Source organism: Vicia villosa, unplaced genomic scaffold, assembly GCF_029867415.1.
Source record: "Vicia villosa cultivar HV-30 ecotype Madison, WI unplaced genomic scaffold, Vvil1.0 ctg.001126F_1_1, whole genome shotgun sequence".
NCBI classification, from domain to species: domain Eukaryota; kingdom Viridiplantae; phylum Streptophyta; class Magnoliopsida; order Fabales; family Fabaceae; genus Vicia; species Vicia villosa.
In genome coordinates, this window is record NW_026705493.1 from 89450 (window position 1) to 108361 (window position 18912).

The following is an 18912-nucleotide window of genomic DNA, read 5'->3' on the forward strand; positions in this document are numbered from 1 at the left end:
TACTTGAGGTTTCGTGGTGAAAAACAGTGCTGAATGTAGGGTTTCGGACCTTGGAAAATTCGTATCTCCTAATTCGCTCGTCGGATTCACTTGAAAATTTAGCTGGAGCTCCGTACCATCATTATCAAGATTTCATATGTTCGGACCGAAGGCCAATTTTGCACGGAAAATTCCCATAATTTTAAGGATCGTCGCGTTGTTCCGGTAAAAAGTGTGTTTTCGAGTATGTCGCGCCGAGTTCGAAAATTCATAACTCTTTCGATTTTTATCGTATGAAGTCCATTCCGGCGGCATTCTCTCGGAAATTTTGTTAGCTTCATTTCTTCGTCACACATGCTTGTTCAGATTTTGAGCCGAAGGTAGGGTTTTATCGAGTTCTTTGAGAGGTACTCACAAAATTTTGCACAGTCGTATCGGATGAATCGGCGTTTCTCGTCATTCAAACGGGCGTATTTTCTTCACCGCTTATCGGATTGAGGTGATTCTCGCGGCGATGAGTCACAAATTTGGTCATCTTCATAGTGGCATTGGTTTCGTTCCGGAATTGAGAGCCGAACCGAGTTTCCTTAAAAACGAGCCAAAATAAGACGCACCGAGGGCGATTTGGACAATTCGCGTTGACAATATATAAACATTTTGCTCTTCACAAATCAAGAGAGGACTCTCATAATTTCAATTCACCAAAAAATTCATAAACACTTTCTCTCAATTCTCACTCAATTCTCTTGAATCAAAACCACAAATTACATCAATCTTTCATCAATATTCATCAATTTTCTTCAAGAATCAAGATCAACATGGATTGAAGGTCAAGACTCCGAGTTCGAATTTCCTCCTTCCTCTCTACATCTCGCGCGCCTCTCTCCTCTCCCTCTTGGATTTTTCTTTCGCATTCGTGTCGCGTTCGTGTTGTGTTCGCGTTCGTGTCGCGTTCGTGTTCGTACTTCGGTTTAGATCTTCATCCGGTAAGCCTTTGAACCTTGAATTAAGTGCTTAATTGTTGATGTTAACATGATTAGAATGTTAGATCTAGTTGTTGATGATGTTTAATTGATGTTGATGATGATTAAATGTTAGATTCATTGAAACTTTGCTTGCAATTGCATATCGATACAAGTTTGGTGCACTATGTGTTTGTTATAATGCTTGCATGAACTTGTTACCTGGTAGTTAATGATGATGAGTTGAAATCTATGTGAATTGATGCTTAATTGTGGTAGTTTGATGTTCATAATGCTGTGTGAATTGATGCCAATTCGTGCTTGATAGTATCTTTGATTGATGCATGAGTAGGTTGCTTTTGGATGATGTAATTTGCTGTTTTTTACACTTTTGACTTGAAGTAACCGGTTACCTCATTTCAAGTAACCGGTTACCTGGCTGTTTTTTCCAATTCTGACTTGAAGTAACCGGTTACCTCATTTCAAGTAACCGGTTACCTGGCTGTTTTTTGCACTTCTGACTTGAAGTAACCGGTTACCTCATTTCAAGTAACCGGTTACCTGCCTGTTTCTTCACGCTGCATGACTGAGGTAACCGGTTACCATGTCTGGAGTAACCGGTTACTTGCCCTGTTTTTCACTAAAATTCCGGAAGTAACCGGTTACCTCATTTCATGTAACCGGTTACCACTGAGTGTGGGCAGATTTATTTCAACTTCAAAAATTCATATCTTTTTGCTCGTAACTCCGATTTGCATGTTCTTTATATCGTTGGAAAGCTTGTAAGATATACTATTTTGTGGAATGATTTGTATTGCTGAATTTTATGTTTTCCATGATGGTACTTTTGTCGGCTTCCGGTGTGATTTTTGCACGCTTATTCGCGTATTACCGTACCTTTTCCCACGTTTGCTTTGTCCGGTTTATTTTAGAATAGCAATAACGCAATTCCGATTGCGGTGTCTTGTTATCTCTAACGTGTGTGCTAGTGTGCGAGGCTTTTGGACGGTCACCGATCAATGCTCATTCTATGAGTGTTCCGCTTTACTTGCGGGACACGATTTCATTCGCTTGCTTTGTGTTCTCATCCTGGAGACACATCTCTATTACTCTATATTTGCTTGTTTGGTTTGCTTGTTCCTCTTGCAAGTGTATTGTGATTGTGCTCAACGCGCGTGTCAACCTTTGTGTGCTTTCATGGCTAATCGGTGTGCTGACTATTTGCTTTTGCTTTGCTAGCTCGCTCGCGGGATCCTTAGTTTCTTCGCTTTGCTTCGCTTTAGTTTACGGATCATCATCCGTTTGGTATTGATCCCGTTTCATTTTATTTCTATTGCACTTTATCGCTTTCTCGCATCATCCTTTAACATGAGAAGTAGGACCTAGACATTCATCTGGCCAAGCCCTCGAAAGAGGCTCTGTTTTTGTTGGTGTGTTATATTTGTGCTTTGCGGCAGGGAGTCACGGTGTAATAAGTCCTATATGGAACTCCGTTAAGTCCTCATGGAAGGCACGCGGAAAGGGTTAGCAATCAACTCCCGCCTAGTCTCATCGAGTCCGTTCATTATGCGCACGCTTCGCGTCGCTTGCTTTTGAACCTGCACAAGATCTTGTTATCGAGTATGTCAGGAAAAGGGTTCATGTAGCCGGACCCCCGCCTTTCTTATAGCTCGCGTCGCTCGACGTTGATGCTCGGTGTACGCGCGCACCGTTTTCCTTTACGATCCGTGACGGCTTGGTTGCTTAGAGGGGTCCGCCCTCTTGTCTATGGCCCGATCATTTTCGCGAGGTCTAATGCTTGGTTGACTTGGGTTGAGCTGCTCCCCTTGGCTATGGCGGGACCGCTTTTCTACCACTCGGCCAGTGCCGTTGGTTTGTTTGCTTTACGAGCGGATGCTCGTTTGTGTGCTATTTGTTTGCTTTCCCTCTCCTTCGTAGGTTGCTAGTTTAGTTTAGACTTGTACCCTTTGTATGATAACATTAGGTAGAAAGCTTCCCCCTTTAGCTTAGGTTTTCCTCATGCATTCTTTAAAACACAAACCACACTCTTTGATTTTCTTTTCTTAAGAGCTTGTTATTTCCGCTCCATTCCCAGCATAAGTCTCCAAAGGTCGAGCAGTGGAGTGTGAATGTAACTTGTTCACCTAAAAAACACAAAACAAACAAAAATTAGTTAGCCGAGCTACGGTAGCTCTGATTCTGCAAAACAGATACGTAGGCAGCGGGGTAGGGCCCGTGCGAGCATAACTCTTTCTTTTCCCTACATTCTGCATTCATTTTAGTCCAGATTAGCGCATTTTGCTTACACACCCATAGGTTTAGACACAGGCGTGGATACCATCAAGTACGATGGGCGCAAGGGGTGCTAATACCTTCCCCTCGCGTAACCGACTCCCTTACCCTTTTCTCTGGTCGTGAGACCGTTGTTTTGTTTTTTGGTTTGCTGGCATTCCCTTCCTTTTTAGGATGAATATGTTAGTGGCGACTCTGTTAATTTTCGCGGTAGCGACACCATCGAGTAATTGGCACTAAATGGGTGTTTAGGAACAAACTAGACGAAAACGGTATCATCACTCGCAACAAGGCCCGTCTTGTTGCTCAAGGGTATAGCCAAGAGGAAGGGATCGACTATGAGGAGACCTATGCTCCGGTCGCCCGACTTGAGGCAATACGCTTGTTAATTGCATTTGCATGTTCACAAAACTTTAAGCTTTATCAAATGGATGTTAAGAGTGCATTTCTAAATGGGTTTATTAATGAAGAGGTTTATGTATCTCAACCTCCCGGATTTGAAAACATTGATTATCGTGATTATGTTTACAAACTTAAGCGTGCCTTGTATGGTTTAAAACAAGCTCCTAGAGCTTGGTACGAGCGGCTTAGCAATTTTCTAATTAATCAAGGTTTCTCAAGAGGGAAAGTTGATACCACCCTATTCATTAAGAGACATGAAAAGCATTCAATATTAGTTCAAGTGTATGTGGATGATATTATCTTTGATTCTACTAACATAACTCTTGTAAAGGAGTTTTCTAAGCTTATGTAGGGAGAATTTGAAATGAGCATGATGGGTGAACTAAACTACTTCCTTGGACTTCAAATAAAGCAACTAAAAGAAGGAACGTTTGTGAGTCAAACCAAGTATTGTCAAGAACTCATCAAACGGTTTGATATGGCAAAGTCCAAGGCCATTGACACTCCTATGCCTACCGCGGTAAATCTTGATCGGGATGAACATGGTAAGCCGGTTGATGTAAAAAGGTATAGAGGTATGATTGGTTCCCTACTTTACCTTACCGCTTCCCGTCCCGATATTATGTTTAGTGTGTGCATGTGTGCAAGATATCAATCATATCCCAAGGAGTCTCACTTTAAATCCGTTAAGCGCATACTTAGGTATCTTGTAGGTACAACTAAGCATGGCTTATGGTTCTTCAAAGGTAGTGATTGCTCTTTTGTTGGATATTACGATTCCGACTCTGCCGGGTGCAAATTGGATAGGAAAAGCACTAGTGGAACATGTCACTTCTTTTCAAATTCCTTGGTTAGTTGGCATAGCAAGAAACAAGTGTCCGTTGCTTTGTCAACCGCCGAGGCGGAATATGTGGTGGCTGGTAATTGTTGTGCTCAAATACTTTGGCTCAAGCAACAATTACTTGACTTTAATGTCAAGCTTGATCATATTCCTATCTTTTGTGATAACACAAGTGCTATAAATCTAACAAAAAATCCGGTCTTACACTCTCGCACTAAACACATAGAAATTCGACATCATTTCCTCAGGGATCATGTTGAGAAGGGTGATGTAGTGTTTGAGCATGTTGATAGCAAAAATCAACTTGCCGACATCTTTACAAAACCACTAGCTACCGAGCCCTTCTTTCACATCTGTAGGGAACTTGGCGTCCTTGATATATCGGATAGGTTGCAACTATGAGTAGTTGCATATGCTTTATTTATTATTATTATTATCTATGCTCTCACTATTTTTTAAGTGTTCATTGAAAGATTTGTGATGGCTTGTTTCTCCTCTCTCCTGTGTAAAGGTAATATCGTTTCAACCTTAGATTCACTTCATGCTAATATTCACTATGGTAAAGTTGATATTTGTTCATCAATATGCTTATTCTTTGCAAGATTTGGTCATAACATGCATACATTCATTGCATACAGCCAAAATTTGAAATTTGCAAGCCTTAGGTGGACCTACTCCTTATGTGGGTCGACCTATTCAAAAATAATTTTTAAAAATGTAAGGCTAATGCGTCGACGCACTCACTGCATAGGTCGACGCATCGTTCACCGAATTTCAAAATTAGGTTACATTTAAAAAGGGAACACAAAGCAAATTCATTTCTTCTTTCTCCTCCTTGCGCCGACCCCCTCACACAAACCCTAAGCACCACTCATCTCCTCCCTCTCACTCATCCATGGCTTCCCACAAATCACTAAGAACGAGAGCAAGCAGATAAGACTCTTCCTCTCAACAACAACCTGAAATAGAGGATGCTTTGTCTCTCATTCCTGATGCTCTTGTGGAATCCTACTCTTCCCATTTCAGAAACAGAAAAGTCATCAAACAATTCATGCTGTTCACAGGAACTCTACGAAGACATCATCTTCAACAGGTAATGGAACTACTTGAATTTCAAAATTTGGGTACTTTTCTTGAACTAAACCATGAGTACAATGAGGATTTGGTAAGGGTTTTCTACAATGGTATGCAAGGACACTTCCGAGGCAGTTCCTTCAACTTTCAGATGGGTACAACCACATACGCCATCACCGACAACACTTGGAGGCAATTAGGTCTATTTCCACTCCGTGAGAATGCCGTCACGGTAATTGATACCAACGTGTTGACCAAATTTGACTATAATGTTGCTCTGAACAACATGTTGAGGCGACCTCATGCTGATCATATAGTTCAAAGCAACTTGTTCCCTCGGTCCGCTACTACATGTCTCTTAAACATTGTTGATAGAATTCTACAATGGATTGTGGCACGAATCATCCGACCTAAACAAGGTGGATATTCTCGTGTTGACCAACAAGCAGTGTACTTGGTTTGGTTGATCAAGAGCAGAATTCCGGTAAATTGGCCCCATTTTATTGTGAAGCGTATGTTTGAATTAAAGGAATCCGGTAGAGGCACCGCTATTGGATATGCATCTCTCATCCAATGGGTACTTAATAAAGTCAATATTCCATCTCAATGGCTTCCCAAGAAGAGCATCTCAATTGACCAAGAATTCACAAAGAAGACACTGAATATGATGGGCTTCTTCTACAATCGCGCCACGGGTGCCTATGGAGCTGTCCTACGAGGAAACAATCCGGACCTCAATAGAGAAGATGAGGATGAAATGAACATCGATGAAGAGGAAGATATTGAAGGTGAAGATGAAGATGAAGATGTAGGTGCTGAAACTGCCGGCTCCAACATTACACAGTTGATGGAGGCTATGCGTCTTCAACCAATTGAAAATCAAACTTTGATGAATGAGCGCCTAACTACTTTGACCACTCGTGTCACTGAGCAAGGTGCTCAATTTACATCCTGCTCATCACTTCAAGAGCAACGATACAACACGCTCTATGGTATGTTGGATGCACAGAGCAACGAAATCTCCTCCTTCACAAGTGCTTTCATGCAACACTACCCATTTCCACCAGTTCATTCGGCTCAACCACCACCACCGGCTCAAGAAGGAGATGATGATGCAAATGCCTAGTGTTCTCTTTTGGTTTTTTTTGCATTCACCGTTTACATATTGTCATGAACATTTTTTTTGTATTTTGTGACTTCATTTTATCTTATGCTGAACAAAAATCTACCGTACTTCGTGTTTGTGTAAGGATTTGAATTGAGCTATGTGCTCATAATGCGTTTAGCTATTTATGTTATGTTGCCGTTTATTTTATCATTAAGCATTGTTTTATGTGAATGACTGCTTTATGATTATGATTGCAAAAGGGCTTAGTAATGATCAAGATTGAGTTATGTTATTCCGCCATATATGTATAATATTACCTGTCTCTTTTTGATGTTGTCAAAGGGGGAGAAAACTGAGTGAATCAACAAGCAATGGAAAACAAACGCACCAAGAAAGGGGGAGCATACAGAAAGGGGGAGCATGCATGTCGGACAAGCAACACCTCGACAAAGATTCACAAATTTTGCCATCATCAAAAAGGGGGAGTATGTGAGGGCAAGGTGTTGTTTTCATGCTGTCAAAATATTGTGAATCAACCACAACTTAAGTGGAATCACAGAAATCGAGCACATGCAGCCAAGACAAGCACTTTTGGCCACAAAACATTAATAGGTCGACTCGCACATATCATAGGTCGACCTATTGCAAGCCCTTTGTGAAGAAATTCAGGTGAAGGCTGAATGCGTCGACGCATTACCTTCTTAGGTCGACGCATTGCTATTTTGAGGAACACACGGGAATGCGCACGCCGACCCTTCAGGTCGATGCATCAAGGTTTGATGACTCAAGTATAAAAACATTATGCGTCGACGCATTGATGGTTTAGGTCGACGCATGGCATTCTGAGGGAGTCACGGGAATGCGCACGCCGACCCTTCAGGTCGACGCAAGTGTCACACATTGCTCTTTTTCAGGTGCTATACACTCAATAGGTCGACCTATGCAGAGAGCAGGTCGACCTGTCGCTAATAAACCTTGTTTTCTGCTGTTTTCAAGTTGTCTAATACATTGTGGGTGTTATAAATACTCAAGTGATCATTCTCAAGCAATTCAACAAGAAACGTGAAAGATAGACTCAGCTTCTTCTCATCTTCAACCTTTCGCTTATTGATCGAGAATCACACATGATCATCTTTCTCGATCGAAGTAAGGAACGTGTGTTGATAAGGTTCGACGGTAGATATTTGTCTTATTCGAGATTCGACGGTAGACATTCATCTTGTTCGAGTGAAGAGTGTTGAGGGTGTTTCTTGTATAAAACCTTAGGGTTTTTCCTTCTTCATCAAAGATTTTGTTCGAAGGTTTTTGACGATCGATTCACTTTGGTAATCAATTCAGCCGTGCATAAGGGATTGAGGGATTGAAGATCCACTCAACAAACTTGCTACAACCGGAGGATTGAGAAAGGAACGATCGGGGTCTTGATCGTGAAGATCTTAGACATTGACTTGATTCAACTTGAATCAAGGGGAGGATCGAATTGTGTTCAATTTTATTGCATGTGTGTAGTTGGTGATTGGTACTTTCTATCCTTGTTAAAAATTTTGCAATCTAATAAAACTTTCCTAATTTCATTTGAAATTAGGGGCAGACGTACTCCTGCGAGGACGATAGAGGAACTGCCTAAACAAATATCGTGTTCCTTATCGCTTTTACTTTATCGTATTTCCATTTGTTTTTGTTTATTTCCATTGTTGAACAAAAACTAAGGTTAGGTAAAATATCGATCACCAAGTGTTCGATAAAATTACTCAATCAAATTTTTGTTCAAATTTTTAGTGAAAACGTTCATTGTGAGTAATACACCATATAGCATGTAATTGATACAACTAAGATATTCGTTAAAACGTAATTCATTACTTGACATTTTCATCCGTTCGGTTTAGTGCACATATCCGGTCCCCGATAACATAATCGCTCTTAGATGATTAAGTGATTCAGGGAAGTCACGTTTCAAAAAGCTAAAATTTTCTTAAGTCGGAAAAAGGTGGTATATTCACCCCCCTCTAGACCATTCCTATCGTCTAACATTAGTTTCATACAATGTTAGAGGATGCAGTAACCAAGTGAAGCCAAAAGTCTCAGTCAAATGCTTCTGAAAGGGAAAGCAGATATATGTTTTATCCAAGAGGGAAAGTTGCAGATGTTGGAAGATAAAATATTGAGCAGCCTGTGGGGTGGTAACAAAGTAGGGTGGACTGGGAAGATATCAGAAGGTTACTCAGGAGGGATTATTATAATGTGGAAAGAGGATGTTATACAACCAAATTTCAGCTTTAAAGGGGAAGGATTTGTAGGGATAAGTGCAGAATGAAAAGGTATACTATGTTATTTTGTTAATGTATACTCTTCATGTAATCTTGATAAGAAGAGGAGGATATGGGAAAAGTTGGAGTACTTCAAATCTGAATTGGACCAAGGGGAATGGGTCATTGGGGGAGATTTCAACTATGTAAGATCAGTAGAGGAGAGAAAAGGGAGAAGTAGAAGTCACAATTCAAAGGAAACGGAAGACTTTACTGAGTTTATAGATAAACTTAAGTTGGTGGACGTACCATCGTTTGGAAACAAATTTTCTTGGTCAAGCTTGGATGGTGGATCAAAGAGTAGAATAGACAGAATATTATTAACAGGGGAGATTTGTGATAGGTGGAGGGTGAAGAACCAAATCATAGGAGACAAAGACATATCTGACCATAGCCCCGTGTCGATAAAATCTAATGATATCAACTGGGGCCCAAAACCTTTCAAGACTCTCAATTGCTGGTTTGTGTCATACCCCAAAATTTTCCCATCCCATTTCACTTTCAAACTCATACAATAACTCAAGGCTCAATGGTTAACTCAAGGCACACTCTCCTAACCAAAGACCTCTGAACTAGGGTTTTGCATTCTCTTAAGAAAATTGATGAATCAAGGTCTCCAATGGATTTCATATGGCTTATTGGGTTTCAAACTATCTCCATACCAAAATTCAAGCTTCAATTCCAAAGATTACACATTCAATTGCTTAGATAGTCAATAGTCGACTAGTTTGACCTAAAAGTCAACTATGGTCAAATCACAATCAAAACTCCTCATTTTTGGTCAAAAATCCTTGTTTTGAAGTATCATTTATCATTTGATCAAGGTTTGATCATGGTTCATCAAGGAAAGCTTCAAAATCAAAGTTGCTGAATTAGGGTTTTTGGTCTAAAAAGTCAACTGAATTTTGACCAGCCATAACTTCCACATGGAACATCAGAAATTTCCCAACCAAAGCCTATTTTGAATGAAATTGAGTTCTCTACAACTTTGTCTCTCACATGTGAAGGCTAAAAAGTCAACTGAATTTTGACCAGCCATAACTTCCACATGGAACATCAGAAATTTCCCAACCAAAGCCTATTTTGAATGAAATTAAGTTCTCTACAACTTTGTCTCTCACATGTGAAGGCTAAAAATGCTTCATTAAGGATATATGGTCCAAAAGATTATAGGTCCTTTTCAAAAGTCAACCAAAAGCAGTTTTTTGTCAAAGCCCATATCATTAAGATAAAATCTTCAAATGGAAATAATGTTCCAAAGTGGATTATTCAAGACATCTCGAGGTTTACAAAAAGTCCTAGAAATATTCCATATCTTAAAAATTGAGGGAGATATGCCTTGTTAAAGTTGGACATTTTTGAAGGCAAAATGTGAAACAAAAGTGGTTCAAAATGAATGTTTTTACAAATGGGCCTATCTTTTTATGATCCAAACTTGGTTATGAAGTTACTAAGAATATCTGAATGCATCCCCACGCCCATTTGATTTTTATTTCAATTTTTTATTGAATTTATATTCGTTTAAAGTGCAATTTACATCGAATAAGTGAAATAAAATAAAAAGATTTGATTTGATTCTATTTTTAAATCAATTTCAATCATTCAATGGGCCAAAATATGAACCAATTTCGTGCAAAGGGATCTTGGAAAGAGAAGGAACAAAATTGGTCAATTTTAGAAAGATTTCATTCAAGATTCAATCAAAGATCAATTTCACAAATTATGGAGATTTGATTCAGTTTAGTTGACCTAATTGGTTCTACTATAAGTACATAACATATGGCAATGGACTAGGGGACGAAAATGTGGAGAAAGATGAAGGATAGAAAAACATTTAGAAAGGGGGGGTTTGAATAAGTGTGACTTTAAAAACTTGTAAGATAAAAACAATGAACACAATGATTTTTATCCTGGTTCGTTGTTAACGAAACTACTCCAGTCCACCCCCTTAGAGTGATTTACCTCAAGTGAGGATTTAATCCACTAATCAAACTGATTACAATGGTTATCCACTTAGAAAACTTCTAAGTCTTCTAGAGTATACAGATCACAACTTGATCACTCTAGGAATTCACCACCTAGAAAACTTCTAAGTCTTCTAGAGTCTACTGATCACAACTTGATCACTCTAGGAACTTTTTACAATCAATGTAAAATAAATGTTTACAAGAGTAGAATTGCTTCTTATAAAGCTATAATCACAACAGTGATATTTCTCTTAAGTTCTAAGCTTAACACTCACTAAATATTAAAAGAGTTTGTGAGGTTGAAGATGAAGTTCGTGAGTTTTGAAATTGACAGCGTTTTGGTATTTTGCGTAAGAGTTCTCTTTAGCTACTTCTGATTAGAACTTCAATTTATAGGCGTTTTGAGAAGATGACCGTTGGGAGCATTTAATGCTTTGCGTGAATAGTACAACGCTGCATTTAATGTTTCACACTTTTGTCAACTACCTCGATCCATGCTTTTGCTGCTTTTACTAACTTTGCCTTTTTTAGCTTCTAAAGTTCCTTTTATGAGTCAGAGATTAGACTTAATAGCCTGTCATCTTGTACTTTCTTCTGAACTCAGATTTGTAGATACAACGTTTGAATATCAGAGTCAAACAACTTGGTGCAGAGCATCTTCTTGTCTTCTGACTTTGAAGAGCTTTAGCGTGATACCAATAAGAACTTCAGTGCTTCTGCTTCTGACGTCGTGTTTTTATGATGCTTCATAGTCCTTGTTCTGATTCTGCTTGACCATCTTCTGATGTCTTGCCAGAGCATGTTCTGATGTAGCCATCCAAAACCTTTTGAGCCATAGCTTCCGAGCGCTGATTTGTGCACACTCTTTATATATTTCTTGAAATGGAAAATTCAAAGGATTAGAGTACCACATTGTCTTATACAAAATTCATATATAATGTTATCATCAAAACATAGAATATTGATCAGAACAAATCTTGTTCTAACAATCTCCCCCTTTTTGATGATGACAAAACATATATAATTGATATGAATTTGTAACCAGAATATCAGATGACTAAAGACAATTACACAGATATAGCATAAGCATATAATCAGAGTGTGTGGATATGTCTCCCCCTGAGATTAACAATCTCCCCCTGAAATTAATACTAGAGGACTTTATAAATAAAAGACTTCCCTGAGTATTTTTCATAGCCTTTTTACTTTTAGAATATTCAGAGCTTCTGCTTCTTGCTTCCATAGGACAGCTTCAGAGCTTTGAATTTCTCTTTGTAATATATTTGAATCATTGCATGTTTGAATGTATCAGAACATATTTGAAAGTATCATAGCCTTTTTGAAAGTAACAAAGCTTTTTCTTGCTTCTGATCTTGAATCTTCACAGCACTCAACTTGCTTCAAATCTTAAGAACATGCTTCTTTATAGAATTGCTTTTCCTCATGTATTTGCTTCTCGTGTTTAGCTTTTTCAGAATGTCTTCAATCCTGCAAAAACTATCAAAAACATAGAAATCGCAAATAATGTTAGAAATGTTGAGACTTAATTCCAGCAACTGATATAATAAAACAATTCAATTATCATGTCTCTCCCCCTTTTTGTCATAACATCAAAAAGCATAAAGATTCAGACGAAAAAGACATAGAGTGAAGAGGATAAACATGTCATTGATTAATTAGAAGATACAAGCAAATTATGATAGAAGCAGATGCAAAAACAAATAAAACAGACTAAGACCAATACAGACTACGACTGGCTAAACCTAGAAGCTAAGACAGCCAGAAGGTTTTTAATCTCAGTAGAGTCTTCCTTCTGATTCTTCATGAATGATCTGAACTCTTCATGAGTATCCTCGTGCTTGTCCAGACGAGTAGCCAAATCAGCTTGATTATGTTGAAGATCCTTCATAGTGTTCAAGAGAACAGAGGCAGAAGGACCAGCAGAAGAAGCATCAAAGCTATTGTCCATAAGAGGAGGATTCTCAGCAGCAGCTTCAACCACAAGAGTATCTCCTTGATTTTCCTTAACAGGAATTTCTTCAGCAGGACGATTCTCAACACCAGCTTCAAACCTAGAAGCACCTTTAGGATATGCAGGAGCAGGGATCACATCATCTTGACTTTCAAGAGCAAGAAGGATTTCCGCAAGATTCTCTGGAGGAGTGGGACCGACAGCTTCTGGTGGGTATTCAATTGTTGGATATACCATATTTGGTACTTTAGCAGAGGGATTCTCCCTTAACCAATTGAATAAGGACTGAAAGTCTCCAGTCAGAACACTATATTGAGGCTTCCACTCCATAACAGCCAGAGGATGCACTTCTTCAAGCTCATCAAGAAACTCCTTATCCTCAAGAGGTTTCCAGCTGGTGATGGGAAAGAAGTAACTTTCTTCAAAATCCAGAAGACAACCTGAAGGACCAGGAGCTTCAGCCAAACACTCTTTCTGAAGCTTTAGAAAGTCAGAATCAATCTCTCTTCTGAAAGCTCTCCAGAGACTCCTAATAGCAACATAATCCATCATGGCATTATGTGCCACTTTCAGGGCATCTAAACCTGCTTGTACCTTAAGCTTTAAAAATTCAAAACTAACACCAACAAAAAGTTCAGGGTTATGGGTTTTGAATTGGGTGGTTGAGAAGTATGGGTTGAGAAGGGAGTAAGGTTCAGATTCTCTTGAGAAAACAACAGAGGTGAATGAAGAGGTCAGAGAGGATGAAGAATCTGCGGTGGAGGTGGTTGAGGAATCAATTAAAGGTGAGATTGCAGAAGTAATGGATGTGGTTGAGAATATATTCCCAGACGGGATTTGAGAAAAACAGTATTTAAAGGTTGGGGGTCAAGAGAAGGTTCAGAAATAATATGGTAATGATTTTTAGTGGTTGTGGAAGAAGATGGATTATCAGCAGGAGGTGGTCTTTTCTGAGGAGAAGGGTTTGAGGTAGTCTGAAAACTGGAAGAATCTTCATGATAAATATCATCTATAAGCTTTTGAAGCTGTTCAGAAGTTCTGGGTATTTTCAGGGATTTTGTTGGTATTTGTCCAGAATTATTATTATTAGGTACAGAATCAGAATTAGCAGTACCTAAAGACTTATTCAGTTTCTTAGCTTTCTTAACATCAGGTCCTTCTTCTGTAACCTTTATTTTCAGCTTCTTCTCTTTCTTCTTCTTATCCTTTCTTCTTAACTCATCCAAAGATGGAAAAGTTCTTCCACGAATCCAAGCAGGATCAATAGTTATTTGTGTTCTGACGCAAGACTTCACAAGGCTTTTAACAGATTTTTCTAGCTCCTCTTTGAACATATGAGAGAAACTAACAACACGAGTTCTTCTGGTTAAAATATGTGGAAACACTATTGGAGGAGTGATCACCTTTTCAATCAGCTGCATTCTTCTAAGAGACTGAGCATTAAGAATACTCCCATGAGTAGCAGACAGATTGTGAGAAGAGCCTTCTGCTCTTAGAGTATCTAATAAACCACTCTCAGTCAGAATATCTGATATCATTCTTCCAAAAGGGATAGAATTCTTCTTAAGCTTGGGATGCTTCTTACGTTCTTCGTCCCTTGATTCTTCAACAATTGTCTTCAGATGCTGAAACAAAATGTGAGGGAGATTTACTCTCATGCCTTTTCTAATGCAGAACAAAACATACTTCTGATCTTGATTGACGTAGGTAGCAGAGCTAGACGGTCTTCTGTGATAGAGAGATCCCAGAATGATCTTGGCCCATACTCTGTAGGGAGGCTTCAAATCAGTAGTATACGGAGAGGCGGTTCCAGAAGAAAACAACTCTAAGTCAACTCTTTCCCAATCAGTTCTTCCTGCAAGAGCTCTAGTAACTCCATTTAAACCATCAAGACCATATAATTTCCTTATCATCTTTTTAGCCACAACAACCTCATGACCTAACACGAAGGAGACAATAGCAGTTGAAGTAGCAGTAGCATGAGTCCAGAATTCCTTAACCAAAGTAGGATACACTGGTCCAATCAACCGTTCAAAGAATTTTGACCATCCTTGTACTAGCATTGCAGTTTTGACTTTAAAATCATGAGCCATAAGATTTTCAAAATCCACCATAGTTTCACAAAGAACCTTAGTTCGTCGTAAGGAATCAAACATGACTTCAATGGAGAGTTTTGAGATTTCTTATGTTGAACTTGTGTTGAAGAAGAGACCTTGCGTTGAACATTAGATGAAGTAGCCATGGATTCACAACTAAGATTACTGGGTTTGAAACTAGGGTTTATGAATGTAGAGAAAAAGAAAACAACGAATGTAAGAGAGATAGCGAAAGTGAGTGGAAAGAGATGAAATGTATAAGAGATGCGTTTATATAGGAACAGATGTGAAATAATATGCATTAAGATTCTGAATGAGAAAGATTACATAGTTTAAATTAAAATGCAATTAATGTTGAATGACGTTAGGAGAGAGAATGTAATATTAGAAATGATTTGCACAGATACCTATGGCGGCGTCTCATCAACTTCACGCATGCTAGTTCCTTTAGAGTGAACACGTGTTCTTCTTCTGGAATAGCTTGTGACAGCTGTTTTGCTTTAAAAGAAATTCTCATCTTTACCTAAGATACACGTTGGATGCATAGGAGTCTTTGCTTCTTTGCTTTCAGAAAGATTAAGCTTCTTCAGAAGTTCTTTCACATACTTGGTTTGATGAACATAGGTTCCTTCAGAAGTTTGATTGATCTAAATCCCAAGGAAATACTTGAGTTCTCCCATCATGCTCATTTCAAACTCTGCCTGCATAGACTTAGCAAACTCCTTACCAAGTGTAGCATTAGATGTTCCAAAGATAATAACATCAACATATATTTGACAAATTAAAATATCCTTTTTAAAGGTCTTACAAAAGAGAGTTGTGTCCACTTTTTCTCTAGTGAAACCATTATCCAGAAGGAAAGAACTTAATCTTTCATACCAAGCTCTAGGAAGTTGCTTCAGTCCGTATAATGACTTCTTTAGCTTAAAAACATGTTCTGGAGACTTAGAGTCTTCAAAACCAGGAGGTTGATGGACATAGACTTCTTCATCTATATAACCATTTAAGAAGGCACTCTTAACATCCATCTGATATAGAGTGATCTTGTTCTGAGTGGCAAAATAAATTAATAAGCGAATAGATTCTAACCTGGCCACTGGTGCAAAGGTTTCTGTATAGTCAATACCTTCTTGCTGACTATAGCCCTGAGGAACCAGTTTGGCTTTGATTCTTACAACATCTCATTTTTCGCTTAGCTTGTTTCTGAATAACCACTTAGTTCCAATGATGTTAAATCCTTTTGGTTTTAGAACCAGGTCCCAAACATCATTCCTTGTAAACTGATTTAGTTCTTCTTGCATTGCAATTATCCAGTCAGCATCTTCCAGAGCTTGCTCAGCAGAAGTTGGCTCGATCAGAGATACTAGACCAAATTGACATTCTGCATTGTTCTTAAGGAATGCTCTTTATCACACCCCATAATTTGCCCATCCCATTTCTCCTATTCAAGCTCATACCAAAGTTCAAGGCTCAAAGATAAATCCTCCTAAACAATGGCTCAAGGAGCTAGGGTTTTGATTTCTCTGAAGAAAATCAATGAATCAAAGTCTCCAATACACTTCATATGGCCTATGATGCTTCAAACTATCTCCATGATAAAATTCAGGCTTCAATTTCAAGGAGTGGCCAGTCAACTGCTCAGAAAATCAACAGTTGACTAGTTTGACCTAAAAGTCAATTGTGGTCAAAGCACAGTCAAAACTCCTGATTTTTTGTCATTGTCCTTTGATTCTTAAACTGTGAACCAAGCCACGTTACAACCCTTGAAAGTCCAAATTGAAGCATGGTTAGTTCGAAAGCATACTGTCACCAAAAGGGTATCCTGACTCCTTAAGGTTTACCAAAAATGCTGAGTTGATATTTCGTTTTTACAAACATCACGTTTTTACAAATATCACGTTTTTACATTTTCTGTTTTAATGCTTTCAAAAATATCAAGACAGACATATTCACTGCATCTCATGAATTTATTATTAAACGTATTTTGCTACATAAATTCGAATGTTAGCATCAGGAAGAATTTGCACATGGTACAACTAATGACTAAAAAGTCATCCCGACAGACGAAACTATTTCAGCAGCAACATCTCTTATAACTGATTTAGTTGATTAGAAGTTAATGAACACAAGGGGCACGACATGTTTTGTCCAATCAATCTGGGGCAATCAGGTCAAGATTCAGAGAATCTCTCAAGAATGCCAAACAATCAGGGGCACGCATCCAAGTGGGTCTGAAACTACTTCCCGATCCGTCAGGGGCATCATACTAAGTACTAGGGGCATGTCAACCGTGGTACACATCTCATAAAATCCCCGCTAGACGAATCTCTTCAAAATCCCTACAAGCTGGGGCAAAGCCGTGCAAGGCATGTTCAACACTTCGATCAATACTCATGGGGGTGTCCCAATCAATACGAGTCCAGGAATGGCAGTTACTATAACCACTGGGGGCAATGTTCAGGGCATCCATTTCTTCCCACAGAGCCAGTGTCACATGATCATATCCCCACAAAGTAATCTTCAAGTATCTACATTCAATCCCTTCTCCAAACAGGGTTATTCATCTCTCTTATCCCCAGTCAGGGTACATCAAGATCAATCATTCAAATGACTATCCCCAAGCAGGAATCATAAATCCCCAGCTGAGCATCTTCAAAACACGATCCAATATCAGAATCACAATGATATAGAGATTTATTTTCTCAATCAAGAAAGATCACTAATATACTCCAGATAGAATAAACATATTCATGCATTGCATACATTACTTCATAATAAACATACAAGTTCCTCATTTATTTTCAGAGACTCGTCACATAATACATGCATCATGACATTGCATACAGACTAACTTTACCTTTTTCAGAATACAGGTACAAACAGATAAATAAAATCTCCAATCTTCAAAGATCTAATTCAGTTACTACGAACGGTACTGACACGGTCAACATTCCAAGATCTAATTCTATCATCGTGAATGGTATAGACACGATCATCTCTCCAAGATCTAATTCAGTTACTACGAACGGTACTGACATGGTTAACATTCCAAGATCTAATTCTATCATCACGAACGGTGTAGACACGATCATCTTTCCAAAGTCTAATTCAGTTACTACGAATGGTGCTGCCACGACCAACTCTCAAGGATCTAATTCTATCATCACGAATGGTGTAGACACGATCAATTTTCCAAAGTTTAATTCAGTTACTACGAACGGTGCTGACACGACCAACTCTTAGGGATCTAATTCTATCATCATGAACGGTGTAGACACGATCAACTTTCTGAAGTCTAATTCAGTTACTACGAACGGTGCTGACACGACCAACGCCCAGGGATCTAGTTCTATCACCACGAACGGTTTAGACACGATCAACTTTCCGAATTCTAATTCAGTTACTACGAACGGTACTGACACGACCAACGCTCAAGGATCTAGTTCTATCACCACGAACGGTGTAGATGCGATCATCTTCTCAAGATCTAATTCATTTACTACGAACAGTGCTGAAACGATCGACCTTCCAAGATCTCATTTACCACGAACAAACTTATAAAGACAGGTGGCATCTTAAAGCCCACTTCATATCTCCAACATCCGGACGGCATCTCTAAGCCCATCCCCGATGGTACAAATTTCTAGGTACTTTAGTGTTCAATCCTCTTCCACCTTCAGATATCGACTGGCATATTAACCATTCTGCATCTTCAGGTTTAAGAAGATTGAACAGGGGCAGCTGTCATACCCTAAAATTTGCCCATCTCATTTCTCCTATTCAAGCTCATACCAAAGCTCAAGGCTCAAAGATACATCCTCCTAAACAATGGCTCAAGGAGCTAGGGTTTTGATTTCTCTAAAGAAAATCTATGAATCAAAGTCTCCAATACATTTCATATGGCCTATGATGC

General features: G+C 38.9%; 1 protein-coding gene across 1 annotated transcript; it reads right to left on the reverse strand.

Moving 5' to 3' along the window:
• Positions 1-13682: 13682 nt before the first annotated feature.
• LOC131633470 (uncharacterized) lies at positions 13683-15017 on the reverse strand. The gene is made up of 2 exons (XM_058904184.1): positions 14187-15017; positions 13683-14099 (listed from the first exon to the last, which is right to left on the reverse strand). Exons 1-2 carry the CDS (start codon positions 15015-15017, stop codon positions 13683-13685), a joined length of 1248 nt encoding a protein of 415 aa, XP_058760167.1.
• Positions 15018-18912: the final 3895 nt, after the last annotated feature.

Excerpts from the sequence above, each read along its gene's own strand:
- LOC131633470 (XM_058904184.1), bottom strand. The coding sequence starts at position 15,017 with ATGGTGGATTTTGAAAATCTTATGGCTCATGATTTTAAAGTCAAAACT. Across the intron at positions 14,100-14,186 it reads AAAGCCTTGTGAAGTCTTGC|AAGAAAGAGAAGAAGCTGAA; the intron begins GTCAGAACACAA and ends AAGGATAAGAAG.